General features: G+C 44.7%; 1 protein-coding gene across 2 annotated transcripts in view; it reads left to right on the plus strand.

Annotated features, from left to right (window-relative positions):
* Positions 1–24,655, plus strand: part of MAK (male germ cell associated kinase) — a 43,304-nt gene that overhangs the window by 4,201 nt on the left and 14,448 nt on the right. The window contains exons 2-9 of one of the 2 annotated variants that reach the window (XM_058672530.1): positions 873–927; positions 1,869–1,990; positions 6,686–6,765; positions 11,749–11,881; positions 16,570–16,741; positions 17,693–17,860; positions 20,371–20,634; positions 21,970–22,142. In XM_058672530.1, coding sequence (XP_058528513.1) covers positions 873–927; positions 1,869–1,990; positions 6,686–6,765; positions 11,749–11,881; positions 16,570–16,741; positions 17,693–17,860; positions 20,371–20,634; positions 21,970–22,142 — 1,167 coding nt within the window. The remainder of the gene's footprint in view (positions 1–872; positions 928–1,868; positions 1,991–6,685; positions 6,766–11,748; positions 11,882–16,569; positions 16,742–17,692; positions 17,861–20,370; positions 20,635–21,969; positions 22,143–24,655) is intronic. The other variant, XM_058672536.1, reaches the window with a different exon arrangement.

The following is a 24,655-nucleotide window of genomic DNA, read 5'->3' on the forward strand; positions in this document are numbered from 1 at the left end:
TCTCATTTCCCCTAACCGTGTCGTTCTTACTAGATGTTTCTCAGATTTCTTTCTCTGCATGTGCTTATACTGTGTCTTTCAGGTTCAGGTGCAGTGTTACCTTATCAAAACAGTAACAGATGGCCACGGTGATGTCCTTGTGTCTAATTTTCACTTTTGACTTGTGTTAACGTGTTTCCTCTGTTCGATGGGAAACACCCTGGTGACACTCCCTCATTTGTTCCTCATCCTGAAAACGTGAGAGAAGATGGCAGGGACCTAACAGGGACTGCCTGTTCTCAACCTCTCTTAGGAACTGAATTATCTGAGCGATGGTTAAGTTGTGAGGAAACTCCTGTCGAAGCGGTAAGGTGCATCACCTTAGGGAAAAATTTCTGAGATTAGTCACTTTCTGTAGCTGTCATAGAAAGTTGATCGAATCCATTGTCTGCATTTTTTTACCAACGCTTGAGTTTTCTTCTCTTGCCCCTGTCTGCTTGGCAGAGGCCTCTGGCGTGCCACATCCAAAACTCTGCTTCAGTACAAAGGTGGCTTTCCACGCCCCATCCTCTCTGGGTTGGTTCAGAGCATATCCCTAATCAGGTGAAAATATTCCCCAAGCTGCGGCAGGAGAGGAAACGTGGGAGAAGTCCTTTCGGACAAAGCGTAAACGTGTGAGTAAATGTTAGGTCCCCAGGAAGGGGAGCTGCATGACGCTCCTTTGGTGTTGGTCGGATGTTGCACAGGCAGGAACAGCCTGGGCTCTGTGGGAAGGCGGTGACTTCCGGTGAAGGAAGAGGAGGGACTTCCGACTTGCCCGCCATGAACCGTAGCAGAGTAAGAGAGCGAACAGCTCAGTCCTTGTACGCTGAACTTTTCCTGATCTGTTTCAGGATGAAGAGAAAGTTCTATTCTTGGGACGAATGTATGAACCTGAGAGAAGTGAAGGTAAGATCCCGGAAAGAGAACTGGGCAAAGTTCTTAGCTCTGCTTCATTCCTGAGGCTCGGAACTGAGCAACTTGCTCCCCGTGGAATCCACTCTGAAGATAATTTTACGTTTTTCTTTATTTTTTTGAAGCATTTATTTTCCTGCCTTTTGGTTCTGATGTCAGTGAAGAACAGAAAATAATTACTTTCGAACCTGAAAATTTTACCCTCACTTCTTTTTTTTTTTTTAAAGATTTGTTTATTTGTATTGGAAAGGCAGATCTGTAGAAAGGAGGAAAGAAGAGAGAAAGATCTGCTGTTTCCTGGTTTACTCCCCAACTGGCTGCAACGGCCAGACCTTAGCAGAACCCAAGCCAAGAGTCAGGAAGCTTCTTCCAGGTATCCCACGCAGGTGCAGGGTCCCAAAGTCGTCCTCTTCTGCTTTCTCAGGCCATAAGCAGGGAGTCGGAACGGAAGTGGAGGAGCCGGGACATGAACCGGCGCCCATCTGGGATGCTGGAGCTTGCATATGGCGGAATAGCTAGCTGAGCCATCGTACCAGCCCCCCTTCCTAAAAGATAACTTTTTAATTTACTACATGCTATTTCCTTGTATTTTATAGTTAGATGACTTGGACAAGTTTTTGAAGTTTTTTGGAATGGATATGTCACATGATTAAATTAGGGAAAAAAGTTAGTCCTATTGAAACCAAGCAAAAAGATGATATTGAAGTGTGCAGTAAACGTTTTTGCACTTACTATTCCTTACTCACAGGAATGAGTGCATGCCTTAAATAGACCTCTGGGACGTTTTAAAGTTGCAGGGGTATTTAAATGTAATTCGTTAGTAAAGCTAGGAGAAACGGAAATTCCTTAAGGTGATGGTTGGCTGTAGTTCATGAAAGGTTGTCAACTTGTGTGACTTCTCTTGTAGAAACTAATGCTTTTGTGCTGTTCCACAGTCCCTGAAGAAACTGAATCATGCCAATGTGATTAAATTGAAAGAAGTTATCAGAGAAAACGACCATCTTTATTTTATATTTGAGTATATGAAAGAAAACCTCTATCAATTGATGAAAGACAGGTATGTTATTATCCTATGAAAACTGTGATTTCTCCCTATTGTCCCTCATAAGTTCTCGGGATCCTACCAATATGTCATCTCACACAGTAAACCAACAAAAGAAATAGATTTTACCCCAGTCCTCTCTGTTGTCTTTGTCAAAGGGGAGCAGGAGCATCAAAGAGCCATTCACAGCGTGATTTTTTCTGTCACAACTCCTTAAAATTAAAGGTAAATAGTTCATGTAGGCATACAGACTTACCTGGTAATGTGTTTGCATTTAAAAACCTATCTGTCGTTTAGGAAAAACCTTGGGCAGACTTGAGAAAGTGGGCTTCTTTTTTCTCTTGTGAAAGGCAAATGAGAGAATTAGAGCCAGGAATCAGACATCTTTCTAGAAAGGATCTGTAAGTGAGTGGTGGGAGTCAGAGTTACCAGTCCCAGGGGGATTCTTGTTGAAATAGCTACCCGGACAGGGACTCGAGGTCTCCCCCTAGAGGCCAGTGCTAGTCTGGCTGCTCCTGGGAGCCGGAAGTCCATTCCACCTGCTTTGAGGACTAGGCCCTCAAACATTTAGAAATGCTCCCATTGTTATATTAATCTAATTTAGTGGTGATTAAATTTATTTGATCACTAAAAATGCTTTCATGATGATATATAGTCTTTAATATTTATTTTTTTTTTTTATTGGAAAGACAGATATACAGAGAGGAGGAGAGACAGAGAGGAAGATCTTCCGTCCGATGATTCACTCCCCAAGCAGCCGCAGCAGCTGGAGTTGAGCCAGTCATAGCCAGGAGCCTCTTCCGGGTCTCCCACGCGGGTGCAGGGTTTCAAGGCCTTGGGCCGTCCTCGACTGCTTTCCCAGGCCACAAGCAGGGAGCTGGATGGGAAGTGGAGCTGCTGGGATTAGAACCAGCGCCCATATGGGATCCCAGCGCATGCAAGGCGAGGACTTTAGCTGCTATGCTATTGCGCTGGGCCTGATATATAGTCTTTATACTTACAGATATTATATTAAATGGTCATATTAACCCCAATTTATCTCTTTGATCTGTTTAAAATGAATAACTATCAGTAGGAAAAAAGGCTGATAACTATAGTAAAAAATATTGATGAAAAGTTACGCAGTCATTAATGCTGAAAGTGAAAAGGATTATAAAAGTGCTTATAATGAAAAAACACATCCAATTGTATTTGTGTGACTTTGATGCCTGATATAAGGTGCAGGGAGGCATGTTAAGCCATTACTTGGGACACTTGGGACCAATATCGGCGTGCTCTCTTGAGTCTTGGCTACCCCATGCCTCAGGTCCAGCTTCCTGCTAATACATCTGGGAGACAGGGAGGCAGAGGATGATGCCCCAAGGGTGGGGGCCTTGCCACCCATGTGGGAAACCCAGATGAAGTTTCTTGGCTCTTGGCTTCAGCCTGGTCCAGCCATTTCAAGATGAACTGGCAGATGGAAGATCTATCTCTTTCGCTCTTTCTCTTCTCTCTCTCTCTGGCTCTGCCTTTCGCATAAATATTTGGGAAAAATGCACCTTTTAAAAAAAAGGTCATGCAGATTAGGACTTGAGTGGAATGCTGAAAAAATAAAAGCAGAGTTTTCATCACAGATATTGTTACACTTGCTGAAAAAAAAATAAGTGCATGAACAAGTAAGTACACGAAATAACTTTCATCTGATTTTAAATATATACATGGACCTGACATGAAGGTTGTTAATGAAGTAGATGAATACTCTAAAGAACCTAGGTTGGTTTTATTTATTTGTCTTCATTCCATGTGATGGACAGACAAGCAAAGACAGGTGTCCTGTGACTTCTCCCACCTACTACTTCACTCTGCAGATGCCCTGTAATTCAGGGGCTGGGCCTAAGCTGGAACTCATGAGTTTCTCACTCAGCTGTCAGGGACCCAGGTAGCTGAGCCATCACCACTGCCTTACAAGATGTGCGTTAGCGGGAATTGGTAAGGACTGGAATCCAGGCACAGCGCCCAGTGTGGGAGGCGGGCATTCAGTGTGACTTCTGAGACAGTGTGCCAAACACAGACCCCAGAACCAATGGAAATGTCATTATTCATCCCTGCATTTCTAAATGAAATTAAAAGAAAAGTGATATTGCTTAGACTGTTATGTAACTAGTAATGCCCAAGAAATAAAACAGTTATGCAGGATAAGGATAACTTAAACAGCATTTGTACATTTTATTTTTAGTGATTTTTTTTGAAACATTATATTGAGGATAGAAAGGGATCCAAAAGCCTTCTGTTCAAATAAGGTGCTTTTCCATTTCAGTTGAAGATGTACAAACCTTCTACACTGACACTTGTCACCAGGATTAGTACTAGTAATTGAGCCTTCAGCGTATAGCACTCTTTTTATAAACTGTCAGCAAGGGTAAAAATATTTCAAAATCTACTTGATAGTTTATGAAAGTGAATTAAAAAAAAGGTCAATAAAATATAATCCAAAATATTTTCAAATACAAGATAAAAACCAGTGTTTTCTGTATGTTTTGTGTTTCTAGCCCATCTGGCGGGACAATTTACAACACATTAAACACATATAACATAGCTAACAATATAATTTGGAAATACAAGCGATTTATCACAGTTGAAAGCATCTTTAATTGTCCCTCTAAATTAATCCAGTTAGTCAATATGGGATTTAATTCTTGGAAAATGTTTCAGTTATGATGAATTTGAAAAGCTTCTAATAATAACTTATAAAACAATAGCATAGCCATCAGGGTTGAACAGTTTTGCGCCAAGGCTGAGATCAGTATGCTTTCAGTCTTCATTTAACCCAACTAGGATGTGATTTAGACTTTACATAAATAGCCTATAAAGCTGTACTGCCCCAACCCAGCGGCCACACGTGGCTACTGAGCTCTTGAAATGGCTGAATTGAGCTATGGTTTAAATGTAAAACAAGCTACATAGCAGATTCCGGAGACTTGGTACAGACAAGAGAAATTTATTGACTTTATAGTGATTGCATGCCATAAATAATACTTGGTGTGTATTCGGTTAAATAAAACAGATAGTTAACACTTTATTTCACCTGTTTCTTTTGCTTTGTTAATGGGGTCCCTGGACAAATTTGAAGTCTCACAGTTGTGCTCATTAGTTGCTCTGGCTGTATTTCTAGTGGACAGCCTCAATATGCAGCACAAAACAGGAATATGCGTGCTGTAAAATTCCCTTAAAAGCCCCACAGCACAGAGTGCCACAGCTGGCTTAGCGGGTCAGCATCCTAAAGCCCCACAGCACAGAATGCCACAGCTGGCTTAGCGGGTCAGCGTCCTAAAGCCCCACAGCACAGAATGCCACAGCTGGCTTAGCGGGTCAGCGTCCTAAAGCCCCACAGCACAGAATGCCACAGCTGGCTTAGCGGGTCAGCGTCCTAAAGCCCCACAGCAGAGTGCCACAGCTGGCTTAGCGGGTCAGCGTCCTAAAGCCCCACAGCACAGAATGCCACAGCTGGCTTAGCGGGTCAGCGTCCAAAAGCCCCATAAGCACAGAATGCCACAGCTGGCTTAGCGGGTCAGCGTCCTAAAGCCCCACAGCACAGAGTGCCACAGCTGGCTTAGCGGGTCAGCATCCTAAAGCCCCACAGCACAGAATGCCACAGCTGGCTTAGCGGGTCAGCTTCCTAAAGCCCCACAACACAGAATGCCACAGCTGGCTTAGCGGGTCAGGGTCCTAAAGCCCCACAGCACAGAGTGCCACAGCTGGCTTAGCGGGTCAGCGTCCTAAAGCCCCACAGCACAGAGTGCCACAGCTGGCTTAGGGGTCAGCGTCCTAAAGCCCCACAGCACAGAGTGCCACAGCTGGCTTAGCGGGTCAGCGTCCTAAAGCCCCACAGCACAGAGTGCCACAGCTGGCTTAGCGGGTCAGCGTCCTAAAGCCCCACAGCACAGAGTGCCACAGCTGGCTTAGCGGGTCAGCGTCCTAAAGCCCCACAGCACAGAGTGCCACAGCTGGCTTAGCGGGTCAGCGTCCTAAAGCCCCACAGCACAGAGTGCCACAGCTGGCTTAGCGATTCAGCGTCCTAAAGCCCCACAGCACAGAGTGCCACAGCTGGCTTAGCGGGTCAGCGTCCTAAAGCCCCACAGCACAGAGTGCCACAGCTGGCTTAGCGGGTCAGCGTCCTAAAGCCCCACAGCACAGAGTGCCACAGCTGGCTTAGGGGTCAGCGTCCTATAGCCCCACAGCACAGAGTGCCACAGCTGGCTTAGCGGGTCAGCGTCCTAAAGCCCCATAAGCACAGAGTGCCACAGCTGGCCTAAGGGTCAGCGTCCTAAAGCCCCACAGCACAGAGTGCCACAGCTGGCCTAGGGGTCAATGTCCTAAAGCCCCACAGCACAGAGTGCCACAGCTGGCCTAGGGGTCAGCGTCCTAAAGCCCCACAGCACAGAGTGCCACAGCTGGCTTAGCGGGTCAGGATTTACTCTTCCAATTTACTTTGCTCCTCATGGGACCGTTTTTCGAATCTGGCAGTGGAATTCTTGTACAGTGGTGTTGGATTTGAGTTTTTATGAACATCAGCACAAAAATACTCTTTCATTTTAATTTGTGACCTTTAGAACTTTGAGCGTGTTTTTATCCAATGTCATGTGTCAACAGTGTCCCCAGGCCATTGGTAATGAAAGCTTGGTGGCTGGTTAACAGAATGAGGTGACTGTTTATGTGTTCGTTTCTTTACAGAAACAAATTGTTCCCTGAATCGGTCATCAGGAATATCATGTACCAGATTCTGCAGGGGCTGGCTTTCATCCACAAGCACGGTAGGCTTTCCAAGTCTCGTTTGCCTCTGAGAAGGCTGCCAGGGAACACACCGGAGTCATCTGAAAACTCTTAACTAATTTACATCAGTTAGGGGTCTACATGCATTCACTTATTTTTAATTTAGAAAATTTACAATTTCTCCAATACTTTATAAATTAGAATATCTATGCTCTGTAGCCATCTTCCTCTGTAGCAGATTTTAAAGCTAAATGTATTTGAAAGCTGGAGTTATAGACAGAAAGCGAGACAATGAGAGAGAGAGAATGAATTTTCCATGGGCTGGTCACTCCCCAAATGGCCACAAAAAGCCAGAAGCCTGGAGTTTCCTCTGGGTCTTCCACATGGGTACAGGGGCCCAAGCACTTGGACCATCCTACAATGCTTTCCCAGGCACATTAGCAGAGAGCTGGTAACCATATGGGATACTGGCACCCAGTATGATATGCCAGGGCACTGATTCCCAACCCCCCAGTTTTTTTTTTTTAAGATTTATTTATTTTTATTGGAAAGTCAGATATACAGAGAGGAGGAGAGACAGAGAGGAAGATCTTCTGTCTGATGGTTCACTCCCCAAAGTGGCCACAATGGCTGGAGCTCAGCCAGTCTGAAGCCAGGAGCCAGGAGCTTCTTCCAGGACTCCCATGTAAGTGCAGGGTCCCAAGGCTTTGGGCTGTCCTTGACTACTTTCCCAGGCCACAAGCAAAGAGCTGGATGGGAAGTGGAGCTGCTGGGATTAGAACCAGCGCCCATATGGGATCCCAGCACGTGCAAGGCAAGGACTTTAGCTGCTAGGCTACCACGCCAGTCCCCACCCCCCAGATTTCTTTAACAGGTTTTTCATGAGGCCACAGCTCAGTCAGAATGTCCTCATCTTGCCATCTCGCTTCCCCTGATTTTACGTGGAAGTTTTTTCAAGGCTCCATGTTGGGAAGACTTGGGTTCTTTCATTCCGCATGACCCGTTACTGGCATTTTAAATGCTTGCAGGTCCCCGAGGGTGGCATTTGGCAGCTTCATATAGTATTTACATCCGTTGTTTCTATTCCCCAAGGGAACTCAAAGCGGGTGACTCTCCTTATTTCCTTACATTTCTCATCCGTATATAGCTTTCACATATCTTCAAATAAAAAACAATTATTAGTCCAAAAAGTTAATGTTATTAAGTGAGCATTGGTTCAGAGTCACCATGTAATGTAATAGGTATTTAGAGAACTGTGCACCAGGGGCCGTGTTGTGGTGAAGTGGCTTAAGCTGATACCCGTACGCTGTGAGGGCTGTTTGAGTCCCGGGTGCTCTGCTTCTCATGCAGCTCCCTGCTCATGGCCTAAGAAAAGCAGCGGAGGACGGCCCAGGGATTTGGGTCCCTGCACCCACGGGGGAGACCCAGGGACTCCTGATTCCGGCCTGGGTCAACATAGACTGGAACAGTCATTAGAGGAGTGAACCAGCAGGTGGAAGATCTGTCTTTTCTTCCATCTCTGTGTAATTCTGCCTTTCAGGTAGATAAATAATATTTTTTAAAAGATAAAATAGAATTTAAAAATGTATATTTTTTTAAGAAGAAAACTTTGTGCCTTAGCATTGCTACATTTTGCACACATAAAACAATACTTCAAAATGTTCTGAAAGATAAAATTAAAATGTAAATGCATTTTGGTTCAAAAAGCTTTAAGATGCTTGCATGTCTTTTCGTAGTATGCATTCCCACAAGCTCTCGGAAGACCCCTTGCACTGAGTTTGCAATAGAAGCGGTAGGATGGTTGGTTTTGTCAGCAATGCAGCTGCCCCGGGGAATGGAACTGTGGCGGTAATTTCAAATGAAGAAACTAGTTACCATGTGTGGGGCTCCATTTTTATATGTTGGACTTCTCCAACAAGCAATTCCATTTAAGGAGTCCTGGGTTAAATTACAATGTGAAGGATTGCTGTCTTGAGCCTAACTAGAAAGTCCTCCTTAAGCATTTCTAGCCTTACTTAGATTGTTTCTATCTGGGCTTCCTCCCCACACCCAAGAGGTAGCAATGATCATAGTGTAATGATATTTGGCCCAGCACCTGAACTCTGAAGTGAGGAATAACAACATGTGTTGGATGGCTGTTCATTTTTACTGATGTATTATACTATGTGAACCTTCTTACTAAGTCATTCTAAAAGCGTTTAAAAACTAGCTTATTGGCCTTGGATGAAGGAAAAAGATGGCGCTATATGTCTCCTTAATCCCAGGCGTTGCTGGAGCCAGGAGAGGGAGAAAAGCTATGCAGGAAGTGGTGCAGCCACAGCACAGGATCACAGGGGGTCAAAAGTGGTGAGCCAGGAATCGGGGCTATGAGAACTATGGTAGAAGCCCAGCACATGGGCCCAGGTCTGAAATTCGCTGGAGGGAATGGCACAAGAGATTGAAAATGAAGAACCGGGTACCAAACACAGTCAATAAAATTGACCTGTAGATCAGTGGACAACACAGCGTAGAAACTTGCCCTGAGAAGAGGAGTCTGCCAAAGAGGATAGCAGTGACCAAGATCTAAAAAAGAGAGAGAGGCACAATGAATATTACTGATGCCTCCACTGCAAGGAGCAAAAGCCTTTGTCAACCTCAGAGTGAACTGAAGAAGACGGAGAAGATGGAGGATAAAGAATTTTAAAAGCTTGTTATAAAGCTTCTTAAAAACAATGAGAAGCACATACAAGAGTTCAGGGAACTTAAGAAATATGTTAAACAGGAAATAGCAGCAATGAATTAAACAAAAGCTGATGTGTTAGAAATTAAGAATGCAATGGAGCAAATTAAAAATGCAGTGGGAAGCCTCAATAATAGAATGAGTGAGGCAGCAGAAATAATCTCAGAACTGGAAGATATTTCTTGCCACTATGGGAAAACAATTTAAAAAGTTGTGAATGGATTGACTGAAGCCAATAAAAAAGTATTCAAGAATTAAGAGAGCATTATTAAAAGGCAAAATGTAAGAGTTATGGGAGTTCCAGAAGGTGCAGAAAGAAAAGCTGGGTTGAATAAAGCTTTCATTGAATAAAGTTGTATTCAATGAAATATTAAAGGAAAATTTCCCTAATATGAAGAAAGAATTGGGAAACAACATACAGAAGGGGCACAGAACTCCCAATAGTATTGAAAAGCAATCTTCACCACAACACATCATAATCAAGCTCTCTGCAGTCAAACGTAAGGAAAAGATTTCTAAACATGCACATGAAAATGATCAGTTAGCATTTGGAGAAGCCCCAATTAAACTCACAGCTGACCTCACAGAGAAACCCCTGCAGAGAATGGAGTGACGTACTCCAGACCATCATGGAGGGAAACTGGAAACAAATAGCTCACAATACCCAGAAGACATGCAAAGTCTTGCAGACTGGATAGCATGCTGCTAAATGAACACTGGGTTGTAGAGGAAATCAAAGAGGAAATTCAAAAACTGCTTGAAACAAATGAAGGCATCAACACAACATATCAATGCTTATGGGACATGATAAAGGCAGTGTTAAGAGGAAAGTTCATCTTAATCAATGCTTAAGAAATTTAAAAAGCACCAAGTAGATGAGCTGACCTTAGAGTTGAAGGAGCTAGAAAAACAGTAGCAAGGCAATGCCAAAATTAGCAAGGGGAAAAAATAACCAAAATAAAGGAGGAAAAAAAAAAACAAATACAGACCAAAAGAACAATATATAAGATCAGTGAATCAAAGAGCTGGTTCTTTGAAACAAATCAACAAAATAGACCACATTGAGGTTCCACCTCACTCCAGTGAAATTGGTCAACATTCAAAACTCTACCAACAACACCTGCTAGCATGGATATGGGGAGTGTAGGCTAGTACAAACACTATGGAAGTCAGTATGGAGAGTGCTAAGAGAGCTGAAAATTGACTTGCTGTATGGCCCAGCTATCCCACTTCTGGAAATATATCCAAAGGAAATGAAATCTGCATATGAGAAAGAGTTTTGTAATCCTATATTTATAGCAGCAAAATCTACAATAGCAAAGACGTGGAAACAACCCATCTAAAGAGAAGTGGATAAAGAAACTGTGGTACATCTACTCCATGGAATACTGCTCAGCCATTATAAAGAATGAAATCATACCCTTTGCAACCAAATGATCCCAACTAGTGACCACTATGCTCAGTGAAACAAGTCAATCCCAAAAGGACAAATATCATGTGTTCTCTCTGATATAAGGCAACTTTCATGCAAAATACAAGATCAGTAGTTCTTTCAATACTGCTGTTGCTACATCTTGGGGGGGAGTTGATATTTTTATTGTTATTTTAATTTATTCAGAGAAGTTTTTGTTTTCTTTATAAATTTCCTCACTGACTCCCAGGTCATACAATAGCATTGTTTGCTTCAGGAAGTCTTTGATTTGTTCTTCATTTCTTCAGCAACACATTGGTCATTCAGTAACGTGTTATTCAACATCATGCTGTTGTAAATGTTCTGTTTTTCTCTATGTTGTTGGTTTTGCTTTATGGATTTTCAGTTAAGGGGGTATATAGTAACCAGGTAATAGAGGCTGTCACACAGAGATGTGAAGACGCAATGCAGTGTGCATTCTTCTTCCAAATCAAAGATAGACTCCCAATAAAACTGTTCAATATATCTCAACGATAGGATGCTGGACTGTCTGCCATTGTCTGTATCTACAATGTAAGCTTACACTTAAATAGGCGAACGATGGACATGTGACTGTCCATGAAAGATCGTAATAATATGGAGGAAATCTATGAGGGGAGAGGACTTGAGAAGGAGAGGGGAGACCTATGGAACCGCATTGTAAAATAATAATATTAATAAATGAATAAACAGTTAAAAATAAATAAAGCTCCTCTCTGTGAATCTGCCTTTGCAATAAAAATAAATATTTTGAAAACTAAATCTTTCTTTTAAAAATAACTACTTTTACATAAATTAAATAAAGCTATATGTCAACATGATGATTTATTTTGTCTTCTCTTTTATATTACAAAGGCTTTTTTCACAGGGACATGAAACCTGAAAACTTACTCTGTATGGGTCCAGAACTTGTGAAAATTGCGGACTTTGGACTTGCTAGAGAGTTGAGGTCCCAGCCACCGTACACTGACTATGTGTCTACCAGATGGTGAGTAGCTCTGTGCCCGTCTCCTACGGCATGCGGGAATGTTGAAATACCCCTGGGATGGATGCACTTCCGTCTGGCTGGAGGCTCCATGTTTAATATGTAAAACCACAGTCCAGGACTGAATTGAAGATGCCCTGGAGATGGAATTGGCTCATGAATGCTATGATCAATGATGTAAGGGTATGATGGCAGATTTCAGCTTTGTGTTTTACTTTAAACCCAGATCTCAGAACGGCACCGGCCACGTGGTCGATTCCCGATAAAGTTTTGTCGAATGAATGACTGTCCACCACCTCCAGGATCCTGAATTTACTGTCTTCAGGATTTTTCTAAATCTGACAGTTGTTTATTTTCTTATACCGAGCTAAAATCTGATTTTACATAGCCTTTTTAGTAAAAGCAACTCTCTTTCCAGGAAGCAGCCTTTCCTGTAGTTTAAATAGCACTGATTGTATTGGTCCTTGTCTCCCGGAGGAGCAGCCCAGTTCCCTCACACACTCCACCCAGGACGTCACTCACAGAGGCAGAGCAAGCCTCAGGCCTGCGTGGGGACTCCCCTCACCACACCTTAGGCTGTTTCCCCCTCACGCTGTGCTGATGGAAACCAGAGGCGCCCACTGAACAGGGGGACAGAAGGCAGGGAGGTGACCTTCACCATTGCATGTCCCTGTGCCGCTGAAGATCACACCCTTTTTTTTTTTTAAGTTTATTCTTTGTTTTGAAAGAGAGAGAGAGAGATCTTTAATCTGCTGTCATTGCCCTAAATGTTCAACAGCAGGGCTGGGCCAGGAGCCCAGAACTTTAAAATAAAAATAGATAAATCTTAAAAAAAAAAAAACTCACCAACAAAAGACACAAACATGCTCACCGAAAGACATGTAATGGTCCCACCGCGAGCCACCTTGCTGTCCCTCACGCTTAGCATGGAAAATTACCTCAGTGAATATTTTACAGCGTCTAGAATGCAGAGTCCACGGCTAGGTGCAGCCAGGCAGGTGGATCTCACACGGACATGGATGAGAAAGAGACCAAGCCGCTGAAGAGAAGCCAGGAGTCTGAGTGCCAAGGGAGACAATCACTTTGCTTTTCCTATTTGCAAACAACCCGAAAGTCAGAAACTCAGCAGGCAGGGCTTCCTAGAGCTACGTTTCAGCTCATCTTTTTGCATTGATTTGTTAAACACTGATTTATTTTGAAAGTAAGACTTCCAGAGAGAGAGAGAGAGAGGGAAATTCCATGCGTCGGTTCACTCTTCAGATGATTCCTCTGGTGAGGACGGCCAGGCTAAGTCAGGAGCCAGAGCTTCATCCGGGTCTCCTCTGTGGGTGTCGGGGTCCAAGCACGCACCCGGCCTTTCTGCTAGCTCCTGTGTTGGCACAATCTTTCATGTTCTTTGTCCAATAGATGCATCATCCTCTCCTCGGCTGTGCTTTCATCTTTCCTTCTTTGTAGATGTCTCTTCTATAAATACCACGCAATACCATATTTATGCTCTGGGGCCAGTGCCATAGTATAATGGGCTAAACTTGTACCTGTGCCAGCAGCATCCCATATGGGCAATTTATGTCCCAGCTGCTCCACTTCCCATCCAGCTCCCTGCTTGTGGCCTGGAAAGGCAGTTGAGGATGACCCAAAGCCTTGGATCCTGCACCCATGTGGGAGACCTAGAAGCAGCCCTTGGCTCCTGGCTTCACATCAGCTCAGCTCAGGCTGTTGTGGCCATTGTTGGGGGGTGGCTGAATCAGTGGATGGAAGAGTGCAGGAAGAACCTCACAATTAAAGGACGCCAGCTTCTTTTGTGTCCCTTGAAACACTTAAAAATCAGTCACCTTTTTGTCTGATAACAGGTACAATGTTTTCATTGTAATTCATAGAATGAAGGTAAAGCTCTTAGACATTCATTCTGTGCAAGGTGGAACATCTGACGTTACTGCTGTTCTATTGTGGTTTCAGTTAAAAAGCTTAAAGTTGTAGATGAAAGTCTTGTCTTGTCGTGATAGAACAGATACAAAATTTTAGCTTAGCACATTTAATGAAATTCCAGGTTGACTGTGGACTAACCCAACAGAGCAAAAACACATATGCATGGGCTGTGAGACACAACTGTGTAGCAGCAATGCCTATAAAGGGTTTTTTTACTATTATTAACACACCGATGTGACTACAGAATATGTCAGATTTGCTTGCTGGCACTGTTGTCAGCTATTGCCTGTGAAGAACTACTTTGTAAGAAAATGTGGTTTGCAACACATCTTACGTCTGTAAACAAACCTTCTAAATTTATACTGTATTTGCTCCAAATAATTTGGAAAGCTTCCATGAGAATTTTTGATATTTTGAGTGCCAAAAACCCTGAAAGCTTTGAACCATAGAGCAAATTGGCTGAAAACGAAGTTTGAAAACAGAGAAAAATAATGATACTTATCCCTACAAAGGTAAAGAAAGAACTGGACAAATTAAGAGCTCCAACAGTATGCTCACTTTTTAAAAATAAAATATGAAAGTAGGTTTGTAAAATCTCTTGTAGAAGATCTTGTCTTTTTAAATGGGTTATATTGATTTTGTTAAAGATTTATTTATGTATCTGTTTATCTGAGGCAGAGTTACAGAATGAAATGGATGGGGATAAGACAAGAGAAGGATCTTCCATCGGCTGGTTCCATCCCCATGGCTTCAATGGCCAGGGCTGAGCCAGGCTGCAGCCAGGAGCCCAGAGCTCCATTCAGGTCTACCACATGGAGTGGTGTGGTCCAAGGACTTGGACCAGAAGCATCAACAGGAAGATGAATGGAAAACAGTGCAGCTGGGACTAGGTGTGCCAGTATTGCAAGGTGTGGCATAACCCATTGTAGCACTATGATGGCCCTTAAGCTGGTATACTTAGATTCTATCATGAAATAAAACAATGAAATGAAATTGAGAATACAGTGTTTCAGTGTCTGAGTTTGAAAAAATTGTTTCATAAGACAAAAGAATCACAAGAACGTGGAAACGTCAGGACCATAAGACAGCGTCATAAAAGGGGGCTGCTGCTTCGGCAAACAGTCGGGCAGTTCTTCAGCGTTAAAAATAGAGTTAACGTTGGATCCAGCAGGCCTCCACCTAGGGTTACTCCCAACAGAAACGAAACACTTGACACAGGTGTGTCCATAGAAATTAGTAGAAACCGCCACGATATCCATCAACTGTGGATCAATGCAACGGGCTGTTAACTGGCAATGAGAAGATGAAATGGCTCTCCATGCGGCCACAGGGACCGACCATGGGATCCGAGTATGATTCCACTGACACAACACAGCCCAGCACAGGCAAATCTTTAGGTACAGAAAGTAGATTAATAGGTTAATGGCTACCCAGAACTGGGGACATGGGGAACCGATGGATTAGAGATGTGGGAGAAATAGACTTTGGGGTTAACAAAAATGGTGTGACATTGGTAGTGGGGACAGGCATCTAGGATAGTGTTTCAGACTGAAGATAGCCACGACCCATCTCAGAGGACCTGATTTCTATTCCTGGCTGTGGCTTCCTTGTTAAGGCAGGCCCTGGGAAAGCAGCCATGATGGCTCAGATAACGGGGTTTCTGCCCGCCCTGTGGGAGACCCGGAGTGAGTTCCTGGCAGCTGCCTTGAGCTCGGCTCAGGCTCAGCCACTGTAGGCGCTGGAAGCACGAACCAGCAGGTGGAAGCTCTCTCTAACTGCTGGTGCCTCTCTGCCTCTCGGAATAACAACAGTGATATTAAATAGGTAAGTTGTACACCAGTGGATTATGTATCCATAGTGTTTAAACTATTTGTTAAAGAATTTTAGCTGAAAGCCAAACAGCATTACAAAGCATTTAGACTGAAATATCCATAGATTTCAATATGAAAAGAGCATTCAGGCTGACTCACATTAGCTGAATTTATTAACCACCCAGGGCAAGAGAAGATTTTTCCTAATTAAAAATATTGTCAATAGAGAAGACCTGTACTTTCTTTAAAAAAAAAAAAAAGATTTATTTATTTTATTGGAAAGGCAGATATACAGAGAGGAGAGAAAGGAAGATCTTCCGTCTGATGGTTCACTCCCCAAGTGACCCCAACGGCCAGAGCTGCGCTGATCCAAAGCTAGGAGTCAGGAGCTCCTCCATGTCTCCCACACGGGTGCAGGGTCCCAAAGGATTAGGCCGTCCTCAACTGCTTTCCCAGGCCACAAGCAGGGAGCTGGATGGGAAGTGGAGCTGCCGGGATTAGAACCGGCGTCCATATGGGATCCCGGGGCGTTCAAGGCGAGGACTTTAACCACTACGCTATCACGCTGGGCCCAAGACCTGTACTTTCAAAATGAGATAAAGCAGGGGGAAAATCCGCTAGCCTAGGGTTGTCTTTGTTAATCTTCCATTTGTCCTTCACGTGAATACACGTACGATGTGATACTTTGGTCAGGGTTTTCTTTTCTTTTTTTTTGCTAAAACATTGGGAGGTTCTCATTTCTCCATTTGCTCCTTCAAGTTCCTGCCTTAGCTGTGTGGCTGTTTCACATACGTTTGCACTGTGGTCATGTATTACGGAAAGTCTGACATCCAACAGGTCCCTGATCTGTGTCATTTGGTTGAAACATGTGACCGAATCGTAGACCGTCCTGCTGCCCGCCCCCCTTTAGCCCTGCAGTCCGGACAGCCTGACCTGCTGTGTTTTCCGCGTTAGGTACCGGGCTCCCGAGGTTCTGCTACGGTCTTCGGTTTACAGCTCCCCCATCGACGTGTGGGCTGTGGGGAGCATCATGGCTGAACTCTACACGCTGAGACCGCTTTTCCCAGGGACCAGTGAGGTTGACGAAATCTTTAAGATTTGCCAAGTTTTAGGGACTCCCAAAAAAGTAAGTAACCTCCCACCTACGTCACAGTAGTGTTTGAATATTTCTAACTTGCTAGGTTGCATTTGGTTTTGGAACTTGATCATTTGTAATTTATGCAGGGATGATCTGATATTTTTCATCTTGACATAAGCTACACTTCAACAACTTTTTCAGAATCCGTATTTCCAAAGGCAGAGTGGGAGAAGGGTTAAGAACCCAGAATCCCACCAAACTGAACAGAAAAGGTGCTTGTCTTGAAGAAGTTGGGGAAAACATTTGTCTACCTAGAAGTGTGACTTCGGATAGCTGGCTAGTTAAGTACACAGGTGCTGGCCTGCCTTGGGGAGGTCTAGTGGCATCCGTTCATTAACCCCCAGTTTGCTGGACCTCATTTTAATCATTTCTTGTTTCCTTTCACACATTCTGCCATAGATATTTGATGTCTTCCCAGTTAGCCGTTAGGTTTCTGGGATGTACTAAGTACGTCTGATGACGTGTTGATTAAATCAGTGTGCTCCTTGTCGTTTACTTTAGATAAGTAGATGTCAATATTGACACAACTGAGCACAGCTCTCACTTCCCAGACGTGAGCATGTGTGACACTGGGTATAACAGACATATACAGCGCGGGTCTCCGTGGGAACCAGCCTCTTTGCAGAGCGTCAGTGGTCCTCCGCAGAGTCATGCTGGTGGCATCAGCAATGACCACCGCAAGCATCATTAGCATCCAGTTAAAAACAGACTAGATTCTCATATTCTGAAATTTACAGAAGTGCTTTCCCGTTTCCTCCTAATTCAGAGTGGTTCTTTGTTCCCTTTATACTGTTGGCAGCGCCGAACCCTGAACTGATCTGATGTGTTTGTTAACATGCACCAACATTACAGTGCTCACCCATGAATGATTTTTAAGTGGATTACTGAAACCAGGTCTCTGTTTTTTCTCCCTTGCCTGTGCGTGGGTGTTCCCTAAAGAGTGACTGGCCGGAAGGATACCAGCTTGCTTCCTCTATGAATTTCCGTTTCCCCCAGTGTGTTCCCATCAACTTGAAGACGCTTATTCCCAATGCCAGTAACGAAGCTATTCAGCTCATGACCGAAATGTTGAGCTGGGACCCAAAGAAGCGGCCAACAGCAAGCCAGGTACAGCAAATCTCCATCCCGCCTTGGGAAAGTGTTGACATTCTACAGCAGGAAGAATGTTGTTGTTGCAAATAGAGGCCAGTCTAGTGTCGCCTGTGCGTTTAACCAAGAGAATTAAGCTCTAGGGCATCCGGTGTATGTGATAAATCATTTTCTAGGTGTGTAGCATCCTTGGAGGACTGCAGAAATGGCCGTTGTAGTGGTTTTCTGAGCTTTGTGGTTCGGGTGGAAGACGAGGCTAAAAGGCATCCATCTCTAAGGATAAAAAATGCTGGCATAAGAAAGACTTGTTAGGACGAAACCTGTCGTGTGAGCTAGAAGACATCTACAACAGGGCTTCTCTGCATTCTGTGGTTCAGAGAGAGGCACAGCGGTTCCCTGCTCCATGGGAATCACAGTATTGAGCCCTGGCTCTCCCACAAGAGGGCAGCACTGAGGTACCCACGGCGGCTGCCACATCTGTCTGCCACATCTGGCAGTCTCCAAGGCGAGTCCCACATTCTAAAATGCCGTGTTTTTATCTGCAGAGGGCTTCAGTGAAGGGCTGATCATTATCTTCGTTTGTATTCTTGTGTAAATATAACTATAAATTCTATGTGGAAATAACCCCAACTTGAGAAAATGTTTTCTAAATGGCCCCTGGGAGAACAAGTGGGAAAGAACAGTCAAGGTATAACTAAACAAGAGTCAGTCATCAGAGGGCGACAGACAGAGCAGGCAGCTTGCCATGTCCGACGTGATGACAACAGTGACAGTCCCGGCATAGCAAGTGACACAGAGCTCGGCGTTGCGGAATAGGAACATGAGCGCTGGATAAACTTGACAGTGCATGAGGGCGTTGAGGACAGTCAAGGCCAACTTCCCAATAATTCGGGGAAAAGTAAACTTAGATTCTTAGCATTCACCACACTTTGCAAATAAGTCACGGAAGGATGAAATAATAAAAGTGCTTTAAAAAGAAAAAAAAACTAAAGCATTGAACACAGAGCTGTTCAGAAATTCAGTTTAAAAACAGTGAAACATAAAAAAAAAAGAATATGAGTGGTGGTTCTTTGTGAAGTCTTTAACTTACAGATAATCCCAGTTTTCTTCTTGAGAACTTGCTATAAACGTCTCACCTTCTAAAATGATCGCATACTCTCTTCCTGAGCCGGAAGACATCCATCTGGCGGCTGTTTGGAGTTCACTGTCCTCTCCGGCAACTTCAATTGCTGTAGGTGATGCTTGGCCTAAGCAGCCCAGTCCCACCGCTTCCTACCAAGGAAGCCAAGGGCAGAGGTTAGGGGTGGGCCTGCCCCCGCTGCCTTGGCTCAGGAGCTGGCGCTGAGAAGGGGCACTCTGTAGCCGTACTGCCCCCAGCCTGCAGCTGCTGATCCTGGACTGTTTTCTTGTGGCAGCCCTGTCATGGGCTGCTGGTTGGGCTCGGTTCTCTGCGTTATTCACTCTTCACCTTCGTTCCTGGCCTCTCCCAGCAGGTACCACTGGCACCCCCAGCCCCATCGTTAGCGTAGAATGTCTCCCAAGGGGCAGACGCTGGTTGAGGATGCTGCTCTGGACTGTGCCTCGTGTTAGGGAACCCCCCCATCACACACACACACACACACACACACACACACACAACTGGACAGCTCATGTTTCCAACAGTGATTTAGCTATATATATATATATATATAATTTAAGATTTGTTTATTTTTATTGGAAAGTCAGATATACAGAGAGGAGGAGAGACAGAGAGGAAGATCTTCCAACCACTGATTCACTCCCCAAGTGGCCACAATGGCTGGAGCTGAGCCAATCCAAAGCCAGGAACCAGGAGCTTCTCCTGGGTCTCCCACGCAGGTGCAGGGTCCCAAGGCTTTGGACCGTCCTTGACTGCTTTCCCAGGCCACAAGCAGGGCACTGGATGGGAAGCAAGGCCACTGGGATCAGAATTGGCGTCAATATGGGATCCTGGCATGTGCAAGGCAACAACTTCAGCTGCTAGGCTACCACACCAGACCCAACAATATTTTTTATACATCCCTGCCATGCATGTTTTTGCTTTGCTGATGTAAATTAAGCTTTGAGATACCTGTGTTTGTAGTCACTTTCTTAGACTGTTTTACCACTAGTTATACCTAGGTAGACAGAATAACTGAATTTTAAATACAGCCATGGTTAATCATTTAAAAGAAACCCCATGTGGAAGGGTTTCTAAACTCACTTCTGATGCCTCTGGATCTACGCCAAGCTACTATCAATATCCAGTATTATACTCTGAATTAGTTACATCAAATTTAGCTAATGTTTATAAGCTACATTCTGTTTTTATGCAAATTTCTTAAATAAATAGAATGGTTGCTTTGCTTGGATGTTAAACGATGCTTCCCCTCTTAAATTTTCAGTGTAGAACTCCCTTCTCAAATCATTTTTCCCTGGTTATCTTTTTAAAGTCACGGTGTAAAGGGCTGTGGAAGGGAAAGTGATGCTCTTTCAAACGTTCACAAACTGTATTTCCGTGCTTTTTGTAGGCATTGAAACACCCATATTTTCAAGTTGGTCAGGTGTTAGGCCCCTCCACACACCACCTGGAAGCCAAGCAGCCCTTCAGTAAGCAGCTGCAACCGCTGGAACCGAAGTCGTCTGTGACTGACACAGAATCCAAGCCTCTGGCAGAGCTCGCGGATCAGACCCTGGGGCAGCCACAAGCCCGCCAGCAGCCACCCCCGAAGCAGCCGGGCCAGCAGAAGCCCCCAGCCACGCTGTTCCCAAGTATCGTGAAAAACGCGCCCCTGGTGAGTAGCCCCAACTGAACCCTAGTGAGCCAGTCGGATGGTTTCTGTTTGCGGGGGGCGTTTCTCTTCTCACGGCGTTATTCTGTGCTAAAGCCCCTGCTTCCGCTAGTAAGAAACATGAGCCGACACTGGTGTGGTTGGTGAAATGAAAAGCTCTCGGGGTGAAACCAGTAATATTTGCACCCACAGACTTCCTTTAACAGTTACTTTGTTGCAAAAGAATTAAAAGGAAAACATTGAATACTGAAGAATATAGGTCCTAAATCTTAAGGACTAGCAGGAACTATACACTTTGTAAACACCAGTGCGCGTGAACAGGCATAGTATAAAACTCCTCAGGTCCCTCCCAGCAGAATGCAAGTCTCAAGGCGGCAGATTTCAGCTTTGTGTTTTACTTTAAACCCAGATCTCAGAACGGCACCTGCCACGTGGTCGATTCCCGATAAAGTTTTGTCGAATGAATGACTGTCCACCACCTCCAGGATCCTGAATTTACTGTCTTCAGGATTTTTCTAAATCTGACAGTTGTTTATTTTCTTATACCAAGCTAAAATCTGATTTTACATAGCCTTTTTAGTAAAAGCAACTCTCTTTCCAGGAAGCAGCCTTTCCTGTAGTTTAAATAGCACTGATCGTATTGGTCCTTGTCTCCCAGAGGAGCAGCCCAGTTCCCTCACACACTCCACCCAGGATGTCACTCGCGGAGGCGGAGCGAGCCTCAGGCCTGCATGGGGACTCCCCTCACCACACCTTAGGCTGTTTCCCCCTCACGCTGTGCTGATGGAAACCAGAGGCGCCCACTGAACAGGGGGACAGAGGGCAGGGAGGTGACCTTCACCATTGCATGTCCCTGTGCCGCTAAAGATCACACACCCTTTTTATTATTGTTTTTTTGAATGTTTATTGTTTTGAAAAAGAGAGCGAGAGACATGGAGGGATCTTTAATCTGCTGTGCCATTCCCCTAAATGCTCAGCAGCAGCAGGGCTGGGCCAGGAGCCCATTTGCTGCCTCTGCTAGACGTGCAGAGTGCGCAGGGCCAAACCTCTGCTCTCCAGGTCCTTCGTGACTAGCAGGGATGGCACTAATCCTGTTTTCCTTGTCCAGCCTGGCTCGCAGAGCTGTCTCCTCCCTGTAAACACCTACCGTGGTTGTCATTTGTGCTACGCGTCACAGATAATGCTTCTTAACATGTGTATGTGTGTCTTATCTCGCTAAGTCAGAAAGAGTCCTGGAGATTGGAGACTGTTAGTTCTGATTGAAGGACTTGTGTGTAAAAGGCATTCCTCAAGTGATTAAAAGCTGTGACGTTTCTCTCCCTCCCCTCTCCGCCACAGAAGCCAAATGGCGCCCTGGGTCATAAAAGTGCCAGGAGACGCTGGGGTCAGACTGTGCTCAAGTCAGGAGACAGTTGGGAAGAGCCCGAGGACCATGACCTCGGAGCCTCGCATCCCAAGAAGCCAAGCATGGGTGTTGTCAAAGAAAAGCAGAAAAAGGATTCTCCAATTCGGTAAGATTCCAGGCCCTTCTATGCTCCGCTTTAGGGTTACTCATTATGTTTAAATGAATGTTAACCTCAAAAGACAAAAGGGGAGCTAAATATTGTTTTTCTCTACAAAACGCAAACCTTAAGGCTCCGCGCTTTGCACGGTAATGGATTGGGGCTGGGGGGTTAGTGAGTGTGTGTGTGTGTGTGTGTGTGTGTGTGTGTGTGTAGGGCAAGCTTCTTATCGGAGTTGGATGGTGCCCTTGTGAATTAAGATCATGGTCATTCCCATTTGAAGTTCCTGAGCTCTTTGCAGAGGGCAGGGGCCAACGTTCATGGTTGCCCTCATATTGCTTGCTTGCTGTTCTACACTTAGAGCATTTTCTTCTGAGTCTTTTCTGGAAGTTCCTCCCTCACCATCAATGTATCATTCATGTCTGGATTTAGGATGGGTTTTCGAAGCTCACTTTTAATTTTCTTTCTTCCTGGAGAAGAGAAACAGGGGAAAGAATTGTCTCACGAGTCAGGGAAACGTGCCTCATAGCTTCCTGGCACGAGAGGATCCGGAAGTCTTCCCTTTGGGGTACTCAGAGCCCTGAAGATCTGTGAAGACTCCCTAAGTACACATGTGCTTGGAGAATTCCTAGTCGATTGATTTCTAGACCCTCACACTGCCGTACAGACTCTTCCCTGAGATACTTGACAGGCAAAGCCCGCTTGGCTGACAGAGCCCCGCAGGTTGAGCCATTTCAGGGTGCCGGTCTGAGTTGTAGCCCATCTGCTTCCCATCTTCGGCTCCCTGCTGGTTCCCAGCAGTGACAGGCGATGGCTCAACTCACAAGGGAGACCTGGATGGAATCCTTGGCTCCCTGACTTCGCCTTGGCCCAGCCCTTGGCTGCTGTGGTCACCTGGTGAGTGAGCCAGCAGGTGGAAGATCTGTCTGTTTTCTGTTTTTCTTTCTCTGCCTTTCAAATAAGTACAGGAATCTTTAACAAACAAACAAACAAAAAGTTCTCAGTCCCTCTCCCACTTTAGAAGGTCATCTCTCGGTCATACTGAAGTTTTATACTGCAGTAGGGTACAGCAGCCTTTAAGGTGCTAAGCAAGGGTGAGACCAAAAGGCCACCATCCTGGCTGAGAAGGCTGTCTGTGGCTCCCTTGCTTCTGCATACTTGTCTTGGGGAGAAAACTTTGCATCAAATATAGGCTACCTGACCCCGTGTTGGCAAGCATAAAGGTGTGACACTCCTGAAGCACGTGGGTCAGTAACACACAATCCTTTAAATGTTCTAGAACGTTCGATAGGGTCGCTGGCCTTTACAAAGCCCACAATGAGACATTGTAGGTAATTTGGTGAAGATGCAGTGTTATACAATGAGATGGTTAAAATTTATTGTATCATTGAAGCATTCTAATTGCTAACAAGCCAGACAGTGTTTTATATTTTTTTTATTTACTGTTGACAAGTAACAAGTATACTTACTTCATTTATGTTGAAAATTACAAATGTTAATTTAAATGTGTACAGAGAACTACATCATTTTCTTAAAAAAAAAAAAAAAAAAGGTGGGGGCGCCCAGTGCAGTAGCCCAGCAGCTATGGAAGGAATAATGACACGCTGGGATCCCATATGAGAATCGGTTCTAATCCCAGCGCCCTGCTTGTGGCCTGGGAAAGCAGTCGAGGACAGTTCAAAGCCTTGGGACCCTGCACCTGCGTGGGAGACCCGGAGGAAGCTCCTGGCTCCTGGCTTTGGATTGGCTCAGCTCCAGCTGTTGTGGCCACTTGGGGAATGAACCATCGGAAGAAAGATCTTCCTCTCTGTCTCTCCTCCTCTGCATATCTGATTTTCCAATAAAAATAATTTAAATAAAATTTATAATAAATATAATAACTTTATAATAAAATTTCCAAATAAAATTAAATGAATCTTTTTTAAAAATCATTTAAAAAAATAGAAGCTTTGTGTCTGGAAACTAAATAGAAGGCGATTGGCAGTATATGTAGGTGACTTGAAAAATGATTTAATCAATGTCATTCTACTGTCATCTGAGCTTTATTTATATTTTCTTTATTTGAGAGGCAGAGAAGAAGGTCTCACGTCCATTGACACTAGCTGAGGCCCGGCCAGGTCAACACCAAGAACTCTCTTGTGTCTCCCACTTGGGAGACAAGGACCCGAGCACTTCAAGCCATAACCTGTTACCTCCCGAGGTGGACAATAATAGGAAGCTGGGACTGAGAGCAGACCTGGGACATATCACAGGGACCCAGACACGGGATGGGGGCTTTCCAACCTCCATCCTAACCACTGTGCCACAAGGACCCTGACACGAGATGTGGGCTTTCCAACCTCCATCCTAACCACTATGCCACAGGGACCCTGACACGGGATGTGGGCTTTCCAACCTCCATCCTAACCACTGTGCCACAGGGACCCTGACACGGGATGTGGGCTTTCCAACCTCCATCCTAACCACTGTGCCACAGGGACCCTGACATGGGATGCGGGCTTTCCAGCCGCCATCCTAACCAC

Source organism: Ochotona princeps, chromosome 1, assembly GCF_030435755.1.
Source record: "Ochotona princeps isolate mOchPri1 chromosome 1, mOchPri1.hap1, whole genome shotgun sequence".
NCBI lineage: Eukaryota > Metazoa > Chordata > Mammalia > Lagomorpha > Ochotonidae > Ochotona > Ochotona princeps.